Source organism: Sus scrofa, chromosome 10, assembly GCF_000003025.6.
Source record: "Sus scrofa isolate TJ Tabasco breed Duroc chromosome 10, Sscrofa11.1, whole genome shotgun sequence".
In the NCBI taxonomy this organism is placed as follows: domain Eukaryota; kingdom Metazoa; phylum Chordata; class Mammalia; order Artiodactyla; family Suidae; genus Sus; species Sus scrofa.
Window position 1 is genome coordinate 39585488 of NC_010452.4, and position 20444 is coordinate 39605931.

The 20444-nt window shown below is 43.0% G+C and overlaps 1 protein-coding gene across 8 annotated transcripts in view; it reads right to left on the minus strand.

Annotated features, from left to right (window-relative positions):
* Positions 1-20444, minus strand: part of MPP7 (membrane palmitoylated protein 7) — a 265984-nt gene that overhangs the window by 53114 nt on the left and 192426 nt on the right. For 5 of the 8 annotated variants that reach the window (XM_021064727.1, XM_021064730.1, XM_021064731.1 and 2 more), the window contains exons 12-14: positions 10835-10855; positions 10721-10732; positions 9448-9489 (exon numbers count right to left, since the gene is read on the minus strand). The exons of 1 other annotated variant lie outside the window; for it this stretch is intronic. In XM_021064727.1, the coding sequence (XP_020920386.1) occupies positions 9448-9489; positions 10721-10732; positions 10835-10855 (75 nt within the window). The remainder of the gene's footprint in view (positions 1-9447; positions 9490-10720; positions 10733-10834; positions 10856-20444) is intronic. 2 more of the 8 variants (XM_021064732.1, XM_021064733.1) reach the window with 2 other exon arrangements.

Here is a 20444-nt window from a genome sequence, read left to right on the forward strand (position 1 = left end):
ACAGCACCTCTTCCCTGGATCTCCAGTCTGCCCCTACCCTGCAGATTTTGACCTTCTAAGCCTCCACGATAAAATAATCCAGTTTCTTAAAATGTGTATGTGTGTGTGTGTGTGTGTGTGTGTGTGTGTGTGTGTGTGTGTGTACACACATTCTGTTACCTGACTAATACAAAAGATTACAAGGGGAATATTAACATTTCAGAAAGGAGTTCCCCTCGTAGCTCAGTGGAAACGAATCTGACTAGCATCCAAGTGGACACAGGTTCAATCCCTGGCCTTGCGCAGAGGGTTAAGGATCTAGCACTGCCATGAGCTGTGGTGTATGCTGCAGGTGCGCCTCAGATCCCACACTGCCATGGCTGTGGCATAGGCCAACAGCTACAGCTCCAATTCAACCCTTATCCTGGGAGTCCCATATGCTGCGGGTGCAGCCCTAAAAAGACATACATACCTACATACATACATAAAATTTCAGAATCAACTAACATTTTTGAATTAGGGGAGAAATCAATTACAACATTTCAGCATTCCCCCAAATAAAGAAAAGCAATAAAACCAAAATTCAGTTTTCCGAAAGAATCAATAAAATTGATAAAATGCTACCTACACAGGCTAAAAAAGTTGGGGAGGGGGGACCACCCAAATTATTAAAATCAGGAATGAATGTTACTAATGACCTTGAAGGAATAAAAAGAATTACAACATGAACAACCGTATGCCAACAATTAGATAATTGAGCTGAAGTGAACAACTTACTATAGACACAAACCACTGAAACTGAAAAAAGAAAGAGAAAATCTGAACAGGTTTTTACAAGCAAAGAGACTGCATTGGTCAGCAAAAACCTTCCCGCAAGGAAAAGCCCAGGACCAGATGGCTTCACTGGTGAATGTCATCAAATGTTTAGAGAATAATTAACAAAATCCTTTACAAACACTTTGAAAAAAATATGAGTAGAGAACACTTCATACCTCATTGAATGAGGCCAGTAGTCTCTTGATACCAAAATCAGACAAAACCATCACAAGAAAAAAAAAAAAATCAACAGCCCCAAATCCATTATGACTCCGTGCACAAAATCCTCAAAATACTAGCAACTCAAATTCAAAAACACTTTCAAAAGAATTATATACCGGGAGTTCCTGTTGTGGCTCAGTGGTAACAAACCCAACTAGTATCCATGACGACGAGGGTTCAATCTCTGGCTTTGCTTCAGCGTTGCCCTGAGCTGTGGTGTAGGACACAGATGTGGCTCAGATCTGGCCTTGCTATGGCTGTGGCATAGACTGGCAGCTGCAGCTCCGGTTCAACCCCTAGCCTGGGGAATGTCCACAAGCTGTAGGTGCAGCCCTAAAAAGACAAAAATGAAATGAAATGAAATGAATAAAATAAAAAGAATAATATACAAATGAGCAAGTGGGGTTTACCCTAGGAATGCAAGGTCAAATATGAGAATCAATCCGCGTTATACACCACTTCAGTAGACTGGAGGAAAAAAGCTATATGATCATCCCAACTGGTGCAGAAAAAGCATTTTCTATATATAAGATTAAGAAATCTTCAAACAGTGACATTTTATGACTTCCTTTCCAATCTGGAGGCCCTTTGTTTTCCTCGCCTAAAGGTCCGAGAAACTCCAGGACCACATTAAGTAAAGAGCGAGCAAGAATGCACCTCCTTGCCTGGCTTCTGATTTCAGGGGCAGAGCATTCAGTCTTCCACTAGGAAGGATGCTGTTCACTGTGGGGTTTTAGTAGATGCCCTTTATCAGGTTGGGAAAATTCCCTTCTGTTCTTAGTTTAAGTTTTTGGTTGGTTGGTTGGTTGGTTTGCTGCTTTTTAGGGCCACACGTGCAGCATATGGAAGTTCCCAGGCTAGGGAGTTGAATCAGAGCCACAACCACAGCAACACGGTATCTGAGCCACATCTGCAACCTACACCACAGCTCACAGCAACGCCAGGTCCTTGACCCACTGAGCAAGGCCAGGGATCAAAGCCTCATTCTAATGGATCCTAGACGGGTTCGTTACTGCTGCACCACAATGAGAACTCCTTAGTTTAGGTTTTCATCACGAAAGCGTTTTGGATTTTGTCCAATGCTTTTCAACTCATCCAAGCTACCAAAACTGGTCACCTAGGCTGCTGAAAACTTCCAGGTTGCGCAATCAATGGTCCCTTCTCTTGCCTCCTCTTATCTGACTCAGCAGCAGCGTCTGCCTAGAGCTGATCCCTCCTTCTTCCCTGACATGGTACTTTTCCTTTGCACCACTAAGTCACACTCCTGGTTTTCCCTTCTACTTTACTCTGGGTTCTTTTCTTGCTCGTATCATTACTCACTCTTTGGTGACCTCATCCGGCTTCAAGACTTCTACTTTTTTTTTATTATTATTATTTTTTTTAGGGCTGCACCTGCAGCATATGGAAGTTCCCAGGCTACGGGTAGAACTGGAGCTGCAGCTGCCAGCCTATGCCACAGCCACAGCCACAACCACACTGGATCTGAGCTGCACCTGCAACCTACATCATAGCTCATGGCAATGCCGGATCCTCAACCCACTGAGCAAGCCAGGGATCAAACCCGCATCCTCATGGACACTATGGTAGGTTCTTAACCTGCTGAGCCGCAATGGGAACGCCGAGGCTTTTAATACTGGTAACTCCAAAATCAACAGCCTGAATGCAAGAGCTGCCTCTCCGATCGTCCATCAGATGCGACTCTCTGGAGGTCTTACATGCAACATATCCCAATGGAACTGCCCAGCCCAACACCCTCCTCCACTGTCTGGACTAATTCAGTAAAGGGTGACTCCATTCTTGAAATCACGAAACTCATCGGTCACTCTCCAGTGTGTCTGTACATCTCATCAGTTCTACCTTCAAGACACACCCAGGATCTCCCATCTTCTCTCTGTCTCCCCCACTAAGACCTGGTTCACGTCACAGTCATCCCTTGCCCGGATTGCTATCCCCTCTCTCCCCTTGCTCCCTAGAGTCCACTCTCAGAGGGTCAGCCAGAGTGATCCTTAAACAGACATCAGGGAGTTCCCTTTGTGGCTCAGTGGAAATGAACCTGACTAGTATTCATGAGGACACAGGTTTGATCCCTGGCCTCACTGAAGGGGTTAAGCATCTGGCACTGCTTCAAGCTGCAGGGTAGGTCACAGATGCAGTTCAGATCTGGTGTTGTTATAGCTGTGATGAAGGCCTGCATTGATTTGACCGCTAGCGTGGGAACTTCCATATGCCGCAGGTGCAGCCCTACAAAGAAAAAAAAAGACCCACATACATTAGGTCATGTCACTGCTCTGCTTGGACCCTTCATGATTTCCCTTCTCACACAGGACAGGAGCTGGAGACCTCGCTCTGTGTCGATCACACAAGCATCTGTCACCTGGCAACCTCTATTCCCATCCCTCTCTCCACATTTACTCTGCTCCTCTGTGACCAACACCACAGCTCACGGCAACACTGGATCCTTAACACACTGAGTGAGGCCAGGGATCAAACCTGCATCCTCAGGGACACTATGTCAGGTCCCTAACATGCTGAGCCACAATGGAAACTCCTCTACTGCTTTTTGACATACAAAAAACCGAAGCAATTTCACCTGTATCAACCTAATGTCCATATTACTTTGTTAAAAATATAAATTAAAGAATGAATTTCAATAATTTTAGTGTGTGAGTACAAAAGAAAATTCAGAAGACAGAAGAGAAACAACTCACAGATTTGCATATGTAAAAATTAACATCTATATGGTGTTAAACTTGGCATTAAAAAAGGTAAAATTCAGAGTTCCCGTCATGGCTCAGCGGAAACAGATCTGACTGGTATCCATGAGGATGCAGTTTCCATCCCTGGCCTCGCTCAGTGGGTTCAGGATCTGGCATTACTTCAAGCTGCAGTGTAGGTCGTAGGCCGTGAGCTGTGGTATAGGTTGCAGACAAGGCTCAGATCTGGCATTGCTGTGGGTGTGGTGTAGGCCAGCAGCTACAGCTCCAATTTGGTCCCTAGCCTAGGAACCTCCATATGCCTCAGGTGCAGCCCTAAAAGCCAAACAAACAAACAAACAAACAAAAAAAACAGTAAAATTCCTCTGTGGTGCAGTGGGTTAAGCATCCAGCAATGTCACTGCCTCATCTCAGGAAGCTGCCGTGGTGTGGGTTTGATCCTTGGCCTGGGAACTTTCACGTGACATGGGGCCAAAAAAAGAAAAGAAAAAAGTAACCAAAGACCAGAAGAAAATGCACATAGCAGAGAGAGGGTTAATATTCACGATACAGAAAAGGCTCATCATATGAACCAGAGAAAGAATCTAATAGAAAAAAAGAGGCAAAGATATGATTATTCAAGAGGGAAAAAAAGAAAAACTAATGAAAAGTCACAGTATTGCATTAAGTCACTACATTTATTTTACCAAAATACAGCTCTGCCATAAATGTTAGCATTTTGCTTATAAGACTGCTTTTTAAAATGCCATAAAAATCTAGCATTTTGAGGATTTGGATTTTGGAAAGGAAAAACAGAATTTTACACAACAGTCAATTTGCTCAGCCTATTTGTAACAAAGTAGCTCTTTAATATGAGTTTAAAAAAAAAAAATTGGGAGTTCCCCCTTGTGGCTCAGGGGTAACTAACCCGACTACTATCCATGAGGATCCACTAGAGGGTTCAATCTCTGGCCCCACTCAGTGGGGTAAGGATCCAGCACAGCTGTGAGCTGCAGTATAGGTTGCAGATGCAGCTTGGATCTGGTGTGGCTGTGGCACAGGCTGGCAGCTACAGCTCTGATTCAGCCCTTAGCCTGGGAACTTCCATATGCCATAGGTGCTGCCCTTAAAAAAAAAAAAAAAAAGAGATAAAAAAATAATAATAACTGGAGAACTACCATCAAACTTGGTTATTTTGCAAACGAAACAATTTCCAATCTGTGATCATTAGATGAAGGTCTTCTTTAAAAAAAAAAAAATCTTGATCAGAGATGCTGTAAACTGATGCATCCTAATACATCATATCCTTTCTTGAAACACAGTCTTCTTATTGTAATGTTCTCTTCTCAGACACCCTGATAGATGCCCTTAGCTCAGCTGCAGCCAAATCAACTCCTGGGGCCCGAGAACCTTGGGGATCTCTCGCTATACACCTATCAGATCAAGTCTTTAGAACAGAAAGAAACAACGCACATAATGCATGTCTATTAAAACATGCTGGCCTGTTTTCCTCTTTACCACCGTGAGTTAAGAGACAGGACTCTCGTTCCCAAGACTGGGAGTAGAATGCAGTTGACAGCTACCCTCGATCAGCAGGGTTTGCAAAAGCCAAAAGCCAAGAGAAGCGAGGTGGGCTGAAAAATCTTAAATTGCATTTTTTCAACTCCGACACATTTTGCCTGCTAGTCACTCTTTGAAGGACTAGGTGGTCCCATTTTCCCTTAGATGCTCTTTGGTTACTTTTCTTTCCCCACATTTGAGAACAGGGATATAGACAAATACTTCACTACATAACTCAAGCATCAACACAACTGCTAGGGGAGTGCCGATACCCTATCTCTGCTCTGGCAGGGCCGGGGTCCATACTGAAGCGGAGAGTTCATGTCCAATTAAGGGGTCTCGTGTAACTCTGTTCCAGCCAATTCTTTTTTTTTTTTTCCTCCCCCTCTGCAAAAGTTCCTGGGCCTGTGTCACAGTAGTAACCCAAGCCACAGCAATGATCCTTAACCTACTGAGCCACCAGGGAACTCCCCCTAGCTAATTCTTAACATTGGGAAACAAAGGCCTAGTTTGGTTGAACTTCTGGTTTGTCAAAGGAGCCAGAAGGTTTTACAAGAAATTTTTCATATTTGTGGGCCTAACAAAAATATCCCTTTTCTCTAAATATGGCCTGAAGACTGTCTGTGAGCTCCCAGTTTGGTACAAATTATTACGTGATTCATGATATTCCCATCTTACCTCGATGGGGCATATTTTCATCCATAATTGGGTGGTGGGGAGTGGACTCTTGGAAGGACATAGCCCTCTGCCTTTTCCAAAGAAATGTTTTACCGGGACGTGGGGTACCTGCAAGCTTACCTTGACCCACATGCACCAAATGCCTTCCCTTAAGCCACACCTGAGGTCTTAACTCCACCCAATTTCACATCTGCGTTGAGGCTTTGTTCAATGAATTACTTGCTATCAAAATTTCAACCCTTCGCTGTCAGCCCAGCAGTCTCTTTGCCCATTAAAATACTCCTACCTGCAATGTACACACCCCCTTGAACTGAATCTGAGCTGCAGCTACACCGGGATCCTTAGCCCACTGCGCCCAGCTGGAGACTGAACCCGCACCCCCACAGCAACCCAACCTACTGCAGTCAGATTTTTTTTTTTTCCTGGCCGCGCAACACATGGAGCCCCCAGGACCAGGGATCAGATCCGAGCCACAGCCTCGAACTAAACCACAACAACGCTGGAGCCACTGTGCCAGGCTAGGGACCAAACCCACATACCAGCACTTCCAAGCCGCTGCCAGATCATTGAGAGAGCTCCTGCAGTCAGGTTCTTAACCCACTGCACCACAGCAGGAACTCCTCAGAACTCATTTTCTTTAAGCTCCCAAAAGAAGTCCACGGTGCTGGAGTTCCACTGTGGCTCAGCAGTAACGAACCTGACTAGTATCCATAAGGACTCAAGTTTCAATCCCTGGTCCCACTCAAGGGGGTTAAGGCTCCGGTGTTGCTATGGGCTATGGTGTAGGCCACAAATGTGGCTCAGATCATGCATTGCTGTGGCTGTGGCACAGACTGGCAGCTGCAGCCTCAATCTGACCCCTACCCCAGGGACTTCCACATGCCACAGGTGTGGCCCTAAAATAAAATAAAAAGCCCATCGTGCCAATCACCTTGGCTTTGAACTTCAAGTAATACCTACTATTTAAATATTAACTTTACAATACTCCACATTCTATAAAAGAGATGTAGCTTAAAACCTATGGTTTTATTTGTTGGCTAAAATTTTCTACGTAGAATCATGAGTGCAAAAACCAGGCAAAATACTAGTAATGTGTGTAAATTACTTAGCCCGTCACGGGTAATTGCACATGATCAACTGCCATGCTGAATCTCCAGCCCTGTCGTCATCTACCTGTCACCCAAATGAAACACATGCCTGTGCTCTGCCACAGTCACCCCTCTCCATGCTACAGCCTCCACCCTCGGTCTCTGGTGCCCAGTTTTAATGTCACCTCCTGTGGGACTGGGTTCCTCCGCCCCAGGCCGAGAGGATCACCAGCCCCACATTATGTGACGCTCATGCAGGAGTACTTAATGTCACCGCTACTCACTGGCTGGATATACAGTGACAGACCAGGTCTAAGTCCTTAACATCGGGAGAACAGGTGCCCCCTTCTCTCTCCTGCAGAGACGCACAAGCGCTCAGTGACAGCCTCTCCCTGTGCCCGAGCTCCTGAGCAGTCCCCTCCCATACCCGATCTGGCTCGGCCCCCAGGCCTGCTCCGGCCAATGGGACCTCAGCAGATGTGACATGAGCAGAGGCTTCACAGCATCCACATCCTGGAGATGGTTCTCTGCTGTTCTCTGGAGCCCAGAGGCCACTATGTGGGTAGCTCACTGGAGGGTGAGAAACTAGACAAAACAGCCACAAGCTGGCCCAGCTGACTGCTCTGGGCCCCCAGACCAACCAAACTGGGCCTTGCAACCAGACTGTGGCGATTTGCCAAGCCGGCCCAGGCCAGAACCACTCAGCTGGCCACAGAATCAGGAGAATAATAAATGCCTGCTGTTTGAAGCCATCAGGGTGGCCAAGATTCTAGGGCAAGGGTCAATCCACAGACAAAGGATCTGCTGGCATGCTCTACTATTCTGAAGTGAGTGAAGAATGAATGAAATTTGTTTGTTTGTTTGTTTGTTTGCTTTTTGGAACCTCACCCGGGGCCTATGAAAATTCCCAGGCTAGGGGTCAAATAGGAGCTGCAGCTGCCAGCCTACACCACAGCCATGGCAATGCTGGATCCTTAACCTACTGAGCAAGGCCAGGGATCGAACCTAAGTCCTCACGGATACTAGTTGGGTTCATTTCCTCTGAGCCACAATGGGAACTTCAAGAAATAATGATTTTAACCTCTCTCTGATCATCCAAGTCATCATTTGACGTTCTTCTACCCTAACAATTAGAAGACTCTCTATTTCTGCTTGGGTATGTTTGTTTTATAGAATGAAAAGCTGGAGCACAGCACAGGATAAAAGACACAGCAGGTGTTACATCTACGTGGAGGAGGATCTGAAACCAGGACGCCCCGTCTACTGCCTCTGGTGAATCCTGCAAGCTTCCTGGGCCTCAGTTTCCTTTTGGTACAGGGGATAAAATATCACCACACGCACTGTATTAGAGATGAGACACATGACATACCAAATATAGCATCTGGCACCTTTCTTCAATACCCCAGAGATATTATCACCATCCACATCTGTATGAATCTGCAAATGAGGAGAGTGAAGCATTTCTCTCTCACACTGACTTTCTCCACGCCCCCCCCCCCCCCCCCGCCTCTTGTTTCGACAAATGGAGTATTTGTCGGTGTTTGAACACATGGCAGAGCGAGTGAGAGGAAGCGAGATGCAGATGAAGATGTTTCAGATCCTTTAACGACCACTGGCTATCCTGGCTTTGGTTTGTAACATCCTTTGGCATCTCCAAACTGGAGAGTTTTCTTTCCAAAACCGATGAGCAAGTTCATCATGAGGATTATTGGACTGAGGGCTGATTAGCCAGTGGTTACTGGGGGGAGGGAGTTACAAGAATAACGCATCATCAGAAAACAGAACTAACAAGTTATTTAGGGAGTTCCTCTTGCGGCTCAGCAGTAATGAACCTGACTAGTATCCATGAGGATGTGGGGTTAATCCCTGGCCTTACTCAGGCGTTGCCACGAGCTGTAGTGTAGGTCGCAGATGTGGCTTGGATCCTGCTTTGCTGTGCCTGGGGCGTAGGCCTGAAGCTGCAGCTCCGATCTGACCCCTCGCCTGGGAACTTCCATATGCCTCGGGTGTGGCCCTAAAAAGGCACACACACACCAAAGTTATTTAGGATGAAGTACGTTCTTTAGGCACTTAGAATAATTCACAGCTACCAAATAATTTAGGAAAAGTCCACAGATGGTTAATTGAGTAAACTTAGCACAAATAATGCTTTTACATACTCTGTCGAAAAATACATGATGATTTACAAAACCAGAGCATCTGGAAAGCTTCCTGAATAATAAACCAAAGCACACTATGAATTCCTTTGTGTCCAACCAACTGAGCCAGTTTAACAGAAAGGTCCATGCTACCCCCCACTGACACTGGGGCCTGCAAAAGAATGCAAACATGCTGATTTAAGATACAACACTATCATGCTTTGAAGAGAGCAACAGAAAGAAAGACATCCTCCTCCATGACCAAATGCTCACCTAGATAGGTTCCACTGCTGATACCACCACATTCAGCATCTTCTGGATGGAGTGTAAGAGCATACAGAACAAAAGCCAAGAAATAAAGCAGAACAGTTAGAAGCCCAGCCAGAGATGCAACATAAAGAATAAATAAATCAATCACTTCAAACATTTATACAGCACACCAAAGAACAGCCCTCACAATGCTACCCTTAAACATAAAACATTTCGTTTTATATTTAAGTTTAAAGTGACATCTGGAAACATCATGCAATTCTTTTTTCAAGCGTCTTCGGAAGTGCCTTGGCGCAGTTCCAAGAAAATCAAAACAGATTTGCCTGATAGGTTTATACTTTCACAGTCAAGAAAATTACCACACTTGATCACCAAAGTAAATTTATTTTTCTAAGTCAGGTTCTTTGATGATACGTAAAATAGAGCATTTATTTTGGCTGACTGGATTAGACAGAAAGGTTAAAATTAAGATACAACCTTTCTTTTGGTAAAGAGAGAGTTCGTGCTGGGAAGGAATAAAGGCACAATATTTCTATTTTTATTGTGTTTTTAAAAAATAAATAAAAGCATTTGAAAATAAACAGTAGGCTATTCATTATTTCCAGGAATTAAATGAATACTGGGTTATGCATATCTTACATTTATAATTTAAGTAATGGAGTCCTTACTTTTTGGGTTTCTAATCATTTATATACTTCTAAAACAAACTGTGCAGAAATCAAACAGCTGAAAACACTCTCCTTACATCTTTATGGGATAAGTCTGTCCATCTATCTGAATAACAATGCTTTCTTCATTCACTTTAATTTGAGGCTACTGATAGAAACAATGCACTATATCAGAATATTTTCTGTATTTCTGCTATATGAAGCAAAATGTACATTTCTTTCTTTCTTTTTCCTTTTCTTTTCTTTTCTTTTTTTTATTAGGGCTACACTTGCAGCATATGGAGGTTCCCAGGCTAGGGGTCAAATCAGAGCTGCATCTGCAAACTACACCACAGCTCCCAGCAATGCCGGATCCTTAATCCTTTGAGTGAGGACAGGGATCGAACCTGCATTCTCATGGGTGCAATTCAGATTTGTTTCCACTGAGCCACGATGGGCACTCCTACATTTCTTTCTAAAACAAAGTCCAACTGTGATTGTTGGTGCTGTAGGTCAAGACGGATGTACAATAATCTTTTACAAACTGCTTGCTATGTTCGATTTAATCCTCTACATATGCGCACTAAATAAAATGACTAGACTAGGCAGGGAAACTTTTATACATGTACCTTTAATTTCCTCTGAGAAGCACAAAAAAAAAAAAGGAAATGATTAAATGTGCAGAAAATACAATTAAAGTAGGAAGATGTTGCATTCAAGGGACAAAAATAAAATCCACCTACCACACTCAACTGTTTCCTCATCTTAGAAAAGCCAAAGGGGGAAAAAATGTATTTTAAGTATTTCAAAATAATTAGTCAATGAATAAACAGAACTTATGAAAAAGTACATTTTAGTTACCGTCCAAAAATAATGTACACACTTAAGGGTAAAATCAGTCTTCATATATCCAAAAGGGGGAAAATAACCAGGAAAAAAAAATCAGTATTTCTTCAAAATAATAGCTTTAATAAGGGGACTAGATCTACATATATAATTCTTTTTAAGGAGGTTCCCAGGCTAGGGGTTGAATCGGAGCTGTAGCTGCTGGCCTATACCACAGCCACAACAACGAAAGACCTGAGCCAGGTCTGTGACTACACCACAACTCACAGCAACGCCAGATCCTTAACCCACTGAGCAAGGCCAGGGATCGAACCCGCAACCTCATGGTTCCTAGTTGGATTCGTTAACCACTGAGCCACGACGGGAACTCCAAGGGGATTATATTTATTTTCAGGGGACAGTTCTGTTTTGAAACTAATCTGTTTAAAACAGGATATTCCATGATGAAGATAGTAAAAAGATGAAAACATTTTAGAAACAACAAATTTTGCCCTCAACATACCCTGTAAATTTGACAATCTCCTGACAATGATCAACTTATTACACAAATGAAGGGAGTCAGGCAGAACCCTTGATTTTCATTCTGTCTATACTATTTGATGAAAGGTATTTTAAGAAGTAGCCTGAACTAATTCTTAAATTACTAATAAGATAGTAATTGCAGCGTTAGGTTTGACCTAGGACTCATCTTCATTAAGGGAGGAAAAACAACTGGAAATTCAAAAGCAGCAAAATGTAACCACTAGTCAAGGTAGACGATTCTTTGCTAAGGCCTTATTCAGTGGAACAGGCCAATCAGAAAAGTTCTCAGCTTATCTTTCAAACTGCAGAACAGCAGTCAAAGAAAAATACTTAGCAGGAAGTGTGTACATCACCCTATCGTTGCTTTTCATTCTTTTTTTTTTTTTTAATGGGCGCATCTGCAGCATATGGATGTTTCCAGGCTAGGGTCAAATTGGAATTGCAGCTGTAGGCCTACACCCCAGCTCACAGCAACGCCAGTTCTGTGCCGTGTCTGCAACCTATGCCATGACTCATGGCAACACCTGATCCTTAACCCAGTGGGCGAGGCCAGGGATTGAACCCACATCCTCACTATGCTGGGTCTTTAACCCACTGAGCCACACCTGGAAGTCCCTAGTGTTACTTTTCAAATGCCTATGGGCCTTCAAACTGCCTTGGTTCTATTTGGACGGTATTAGCCAAAATGTCAACAAACCATTATTATTCAGAGTTGGAGTCCCTCAAGTTGAGTTTATTTATCCTCATTTCTTAGTAGCTCTGAAATGCCATGTGTATCTAACACAAATTATTAGAAAACAAACAATGAACAATGTGACATGGGAGAGGCAAGCCAAGCATCTAGGTAGAAATAATTTAAACAGTGTTGAAGATTAATCAACCCGAAATCTCGGACACTTTTTTCCATACATCAGATTGTTAAACAAAAGAGCATACTTTTTTTTTTTTGTCTTTTTAGGGCCAAACCTGTGGTATATGGAAGTTCCCAGGCTAGGGGTCGAATCGGAGCTGCATCTGCGGCCTACACCACAGCTCGTGGCAACGCCAGATCCTCAACCCACTGATTGAGGCCAGGGATAGAACCCATGTCCTCATGGATACTGTCAGGTTCCTTACCACTGAGCCACAACGGGAACTCCCAAGAGTATATTTTCTAATAGAAACAAGAGATTGCAGATGGCACTCTTGAATGAAGACTCAATGTCACATAAATCAGATGAGAAAAGCCGTGTCACACATGCACACACACAGATGAAAACACCAAAGCCAATCCAAAATAAAAATAAAATCCGTAACGGAAATTACATATGGTGTATGTATATTTCATATTCCAATAAGTTCTTAACATGCTGCAGAAATCCTCAAAAGAATATTTCCTCCATGGAATTCTTAGGTAGGAAGAGAATGGTATTTTTTGCATGACACGACCCACACGTAAATATCCAATAGCAAGTATCATGCTTAATAGAAATCCAGAAGGAGAAACAAAGGAATAGATTTCCTCAGGCTTAGCAAGGTTGAACAAAGAGGAAAAATACAAAAGGTAAATCTCAGAAAAGAACTGGGATAATTACTCGACTCCTATTTTGGTAAGGCGCCCCTTAACACACATGAAATGCATAAACTTATTTAATTCTTCCACAACTCTATGTAGCCAGTAGCATTATTCCCATTTTACAGATAGGAGAATGAGAAATAGAGGGAAATGTGGCCCTGGGAAGTGCCCAGGCTGGGGTGTAGACCCATGCAGGCTGGCTCAGAGCCCCAGAGCCCAAGGTTTGAATTCCTACACTATTCTATTGCACCAAAAATCACTTTTTTTTTTTTTGGTCTTTTTAGGACCATACTTACGGCATATAAAGGTGCCCAGGCTAGAGGGCAAACTGGAGCTGCAACTTCCAGCCTACACCACAGCCACAGCCACAAGGGATCCAAGCCTGGTCTGTGACTTACACTGCAGCTCACAGCAGAGCCAGATCCTTAACCCCCTGAGTGGGGCCAGGGATCAAACCTGCGCCCTCACGGTCACCACTCAGGTTCATTACTGCTGAGCCACACAGGGAATTCCCCCAAGTCATTTTTAATCCCTACCTCGAACTAGAAAATGCAAGTCAGGGGGAGAGGCCCAAGGAAATAACCCATTTCTTCCAAGTTTCCCATCTAGTTCCCTCCACCTTCTTGGCCCCAGCCTCCTGTCCTCCCCGGCTACTCCATCCTCTGTGGGGTATCTCCCTGCCAGGAGGGCCAGGAGGGCCAGGAGGGCCAGGAGGGGCCGTCTCCTCTCCTAGCCACAGCAAGAGATTCTGCGTCTTCAGACACTGCCGTGTGGGATGCCACCATTGTCAAAAGCACAGAGCAGAGGCCAAGTCACAGAGCAAGACAAGCTGTCCTAGGAAGATGGATCGTGAGGGCTCACATAAGAGCAGCTGCTGAGCTTTGCACAGAAGCACAGGAGGAACTTGTCTGGGCAGCTGGAAGGCACCCTGAGTGGGACACGTCCGCTGCTCTGGACAAGCGGAGCAACCGTATGATATTCTCAGGGGCAATGTTAGGTCCCCACTCTAGACACTTCTTCCTGGAGTTCCCATCATGACTCAGTGGTTAGTGAATCTGACCAGGAACTGTGAGGTTGCAGGTTCGATCCCTGGTCTTGCTCAGTGGGTTAAGGATCCAGCGTTGCCGTGAGCTGTGGTATGGGTCACAGACGAGGCTCGGATCCGTGTTGCTGTGGCTCTGGCGTAGGCCGGTGGCTACAGCTCCGATTCGACCCCTAGCCTGGGAACCTCCACATGCCACGGGAGCGGCCCCAGAAATGGCAAAGAGACAAAAAAAAAAAAAAAAAGAAACTTCTTTCTTAGGCCCCCCTTAATCCCAACCCCACAACTTCCCCTAAAAGGCTGTGTAATCAAAAACCACAGATCAGACCCCGAACTGTGGATCAACCTTTTCTTACCTGCATGATGTTGAGTCTCCAGGATGAAACCAAGAGAGAGTACGGCTTAGAGCCTCTCACATGGAAAAGCCAAAAGCACACACCCTGGCAGGGTTATCTTTACATAGGTAATGAGAACACAGTTTACGGAGATGAATAATAAGCAAAAACAATGAGCGTGGCCTTCACCTCAACCATCTCCGGTCATAATCTGAGGTGCAATTTACAACTTCATTCATCTACATGTCTTTCTACACAAGCTTTGAAGTTTGGCATTTCCTAAAGATCATCAGGAACTGTTAGAGGGAAAAAAAATACTTCCAGCCTATGACACATGACCCCAGAAATATTAGGAAAATGTCCCACAAAGTTTTAGATCCACAAATTTAAGGGCATAAGCAATCTAGTTTTTAAGTTCTGAATTAAATTTCTTTGTGACCACAAAACATTATTTAAGATGCCAGGAAGGGAGTTCCAGTGATGGCTCAGTGATTAATGAACCTGACCAGCATCCACGAGGACACAAGTTTGATCCCTGGCCTTCCTCAGTGGGTTAAAGATCTGGCGTTGCCTTGAGCTGGGATGTAGATGGCAGACATAGCTCGGATCCTGCATTGCTGTGGCTCTAATTCAACCCCTAGCCTGGGAACTTTCATATGCTGTGGGTGTGGCCCTAAAAAGACAAAAAAGACAAAAAACACACACACAAAAAAAAAAAGATGCCAGGAGGAAAGAATGTACTCAATTTGGAAAGCAGTATTACAACAACCTGTAAATATATATATATATATATATATATATATATATATATATATATATAATACGTGTGTGTGTGTGTGTGTGTGTGTGTGTATTCTCAAACATTTGGCCTTCCAGAATATTGTTACCATGTGGAATGAATTCACTCATTTCCTCAATGTTTAAATTCTGTTGTTGGTAGATTGTGATTTTTCCATCCACAAAAAAATACTTGTCTTTACATGAACTTGGTGACAGCCTGTTTGAATAGACACCCTTTGGTTAGAGTTAGTTTCTTTTTCTATACACATGATAACGATCAAAATTGATTAAAACAAATTCTGAAATCTTTTGTGTCTTTACCTTCTAAACTTTAAAAGGTTGATAAATTGTAGATTTTTGGCTTTTTTCTTGCTAGAATTCTACAAGAGCTATTTTGTAAAAGCAAACTTTTAATGGCCGCACTAGCGGTATATGGAAGTTCCCAGGCCAGGACTGAATCTGAGCCACAGCTTCGACCTATACCACGGCTGGGGCAATGCTGGATCCTTTAATCCACTGTACTGTAAGACTGGGCATCGAACCTGCACCTCTGCAGTCAGAGTCTTCACCCACTGTGCCGCAGCAGGAATTCCAAAAAATTTTAATTAATATTATTCAATCAGCAGTATTAGAAATGTTTGGGTATTGATACTTTAAAAAAAGGAAACTAAGCACTGTAAATAAAATCATACTTGAATATCTACTGCAAAATGCACAGTATGCATATAAAAGCCTTTTCTGAATACCACACAGACTCAATTTAAATATAAATTACATCCTACTGAAGTTAAATGTTTATACTATTAGGAAGCCAATTCCTAACATATACTTATGTTTCAACAGACAGGGTACAAACAATATTTCAAGTAATCAAAGAAATTCATATTTCTGTTTAAAGGTTACACGATATCATTTGGCTTTACATATGCAACTGAACTATAAAAACAAACTTTTGGCAGAAAATCACAGAGCACTTTAAATTATATCGACTCAAGAATTGCAAGCTGCCAAGTGCCTGTCATGAGAGCTACCCTTACGTGCTACCTGAGACACAAGATACGCTCTTACTCATTCTTAAAACACTCGCCCTGTGTCTTTCTGGTAACAATCCGTATGCTGCTCACAGCAAAGAAAACCTGTCAGACTTCTACGTCTGCTCTTTGTCAGTATTTCTAACATACACACATTATGTGAGAACCTAGCATTAGATGAAGGAGGGAGGAAGGAAAGACAAAATTCTATAGTTCTATTATAAATTTTTTTTTTTTTTTGCCACACCCATGGCGTGCAGAAATCCTGGGGCCAGGGATCAAACCCATGCCACAGCAGCAACCTGAGCCACAGCAGGGACCACACCAGGCCCTTTAACTGCTAGACCACCAGGGAATTCCTACTATAAATTTCTCTGTGGGGGAGTTCCCATGGTGGCTCAGCAGTAACAAACCCAGCTAGGATCCAGGAGGATGCAGGTTTGATACCTGGCCTCGCTCAGTGGGTTAAGGATCTGGCGTTGGCGTGAGCTGTGCTATAGGCCATGGATGCAGCCCGCAGCTGCAGCTCCAGTTCCACCTCTAGCCCGGGAACTTCCATAAGCCACTGGTGCGGCCCTAAAAAGACCCCCCAAAAAAAAAAAAAAATTTCTCTGTTGGAGAAGCTATCCTTCCAGAAAAGAGGAGAAGGGAGGGGAAAGAGAAGGAGACGAGTTCCTATGTCAAACTTCTAAAATTCAGGAATGTTTTCATTTTTACAACCATGTAAGAAGCAAATTACTTTGAGGAGCCAAATTTTGGGATATGTATTAGATATGCCAGGACTCTTAAGGAGAGGAAATAACCAAGCATCTCCAGGATGAAAACCCGAAGGATGAAACCACCCACACTTGGAATTTTGGAAAAGGATGCTAGTTTTTTTTATTTATTTATTTATTTATGTATTTTTGGTCTTTTTTTAGGGCTGCACCCGTAGCATATGGCAGTTCCCAGGTTAGGGGTTGAATTGGAGCTATAGCTGCAGGCCTACGCCACAGCCACAGATTCACCAGATCCAAGCTGCATCTGTGACCTACACCACAGCTCATGGCCACTCCAGATCCTTAACCCACTGAGCAAGGCCAGGGATCAAACCCACATCCTCATGGATATTAGTGGGGTTCACTACCTCTGGGCCACAACGGAAAAATAAATAAAAATAATCTGGGCGTTCCCGTTGTGGCTCAGTGGTTAACAAATCCAACCAGGAACCATGAGGATGCAGGTTCGATTCCTGGCCTTGCTCAGCAGGTTAAGGATCTGGCGTTGCTGTGAGCTGTGGTGTAGGTTGCAGACGCAACTCAGATCCCGCGTTGCTGTGGCTCTGGCGTAGGCTGGCGGCTACAGTTCCGATTCGACCCCTAGTCTGGGAACCTCCATATGCCGTGGGAGCGGCCCTAGAAAAGGCAAAAAGACAAAATAAATAAATAAATAAATAAATAAATCTGGACAGAATTATCCAAATTAAATCTTGCCAGGGTTTTAAGTGCACTTATAAAATTTAGGGCAGAAAATTTTTATTGACACGAGTATTTTTGCATACACCTACATGATAGAATTATCTTTTTTTTTTTTTTAGAAATTTTAACATTAAACCAGAAATTTTTCTTGACTTATTCAATGTAATTAAATAGGTTAACAGATCATAAAATATATATAACAGACTTTATTCAATAAAATAAAATGCAAAAAGATTTGATATCAACTTTCTGTTTTTCTTCATAGCATTAGCCTATAATTCAGCAAAGAGTATGATAACATGAAAGTCCTATTCCAAAAATTCAAGCACCGAAGGCTGAAGTCCAAGTATTGAGGCAGATGGCCTTTATAAGATTTAGTTACATAAAAAAAAAAATCACTTTCAAATACACAGGTTACAAAACAAAGTGCTTTTAAATGCTTTTAAAAGTGTTCAGCTCCAGTGCAATGATTTTTGCATCACTTTTGAGTTCAGGGGTTTACGAGACAACATTCAAAGAAATTTCAAGTGGACTTTCAATTCTTTGAGAATAAAGACACTGGCTGTCTCTTTAGTTTTCCCAGAAATATACGGTCTCTCTGGGCAAGGCTATAGTTACTACACGCTAGTGATTTAATTTGGATAATACTGGCCAGATTTATTTTTATTTAAAAAATAAAGAACACTGGCATATACAAACAAACAATGCATCTCTCGGTGACTCAAAATCTAGGTTAAAAAAAAGGGAGAGAAAAGAAAAAGAAAGATGGATAAAAAGAGGCCCATGTTCCATAAAGACAAGTGCTGGAGTGATTATTCCTCGGGCTCAAACACTGGAGTGTTAACATACGAAAGATATTATGTAAATCCAAAGACAAACAGCTTCCATTACAATTAATGCTTACATTAATTAATGCTTACACGCCTGTACAGCACAGGGAACTAGATACAATCTCTTGTGAAAGAACATGATGGAAGATAACACAAGAAAAGGAATATATATATATATATACATATATATGTATATATATATATATGTATAACTCAGTCACTTTGCTGTACAGCAGAAAGTGGCACAACATTGTAAATCAACTATACTTTAATTGAAAAAAATTTTAAAAAAACAAATGCTTACACACACTCACCTTCACACACATTTACACTAAAACCAGTTTGCTTGTTTGTTTTTTTAATGGCTGCGCCTGTGGCATATGGCAGTTCCCAGGCTAGGGGCCAAATGGGAGCTGTAGCTGCTGGCCTACACCACAGGCAGAGCAATGAGGGATCTAAGCCAAGTCTGGGACCTATACCACAGCTCATGGCAATGCTGGATCCTTAATCCAGAGGTGGGGCCAGGGATCAAACCTGCACCCTCATGGATACTACTCAAATTTGCTACCCACTGGGCCACAACAGGAACTCCCACTGAAACCAGTTTGGGGAAAGCTATGTAAAAGACATTCTCTTTACTTCGCACAGTGCTTTTGTAAAAAGTTAATGAAAATTTTTAAGTAAGTGAAAATTCATAATTATAACCAATCGCACATTCCTAAGTTGCCTAAGAGTATAGCACATGCGAGTCTGGATTCAGACTTTGCAAAGAATCACATTGATTTTCATTCTCAAGGTACACACATTTTATCCCACAGGCACCCAACTTCAAACTTCTCTCACAGAGCAATTCGGGTAGAAGAAGCCTCAGAGCTCCTTTCCCAGAGATGAGCTGCCCGTGAAAATTCCCCCCACGTAAGAACAACGCCACATTCTGGTTAAGCCTGAAGCTTTCTGATGTCACAGTACGTGTGGCATTCTAGGACAAGTGTTTTTTTTCCTTCTGCCCAGACCCAACAGAGCAAGAACAAGCCGGCTTTGGGATCAGGGCCCCACCTATAGTATTTATTCACTTATTGGTGAGATTTATACTTGACTGTATTTGGCTCCCTTATAACATAATTCTTGAGCTATATGCTTCTACAAACCGACAGAAATAACAGGAGATGTGAAAAAAAAATGCAACGATGCTAAAAACAGATGTTAGTGTAAAATTCCAGACCATTTACTTGCTCACTTCACCTCTGAATGTACAGTTTCTATGCTGAAAACCAAGGGCTTTCTTTTTTTGACTCTTAAAATACCTAGAACCTGGGAGTTCCCGTCGTGGTGCAGTGGTAACGAATCCAACTAGGAACCACGAGGTTGCGGGTTCCATCCCTGGCCTTGCTCGGTGGGTTAAGGATCCAGCGTTGCCATGAGCTGTGGTGTAGGTTGAAGATGTGGCTCTGATATAATGGTGCTGTGGCTGTGGCGGAGGCTGGCACCTGCAGCTCCGACTGGAACCCTAGCCTGGGAAGCTCCATACGCTGTGAGTCCAGCCCTGAAGGCAAAACCAACCAACCAACCAACCTAGAACTGTGAAACAAAGAAGATAAAGGAGGGAATTTATGGGATGGGGACTAAAGAGAGACTAAGAGACCGGTAGGTTGAAAGAAAACTGCCCCCCTCCCCAGTCCTTCCCATTAGCTCTGCATCATTGCTTTTCTGACTCTGGTTTTCTTTTAACCTAGACTGGTGATAACTCCAGCAGATAGGTTGAAGGTCAGCATTATAGTAATGTCTAGAAAAATAAGGAACAAAGTAGAACAGGAACAATTGTGCCCAAGAAAGTGATGGATTTTTTTTTTCCCCCTAAACTTTACCAAGAAATATCTTACCCAGACCTCCTGGCTTCCAAGACATAAAAGAGCTGCATTTTAGGTTACATTATAAAATACCTAAATTCAGAAATC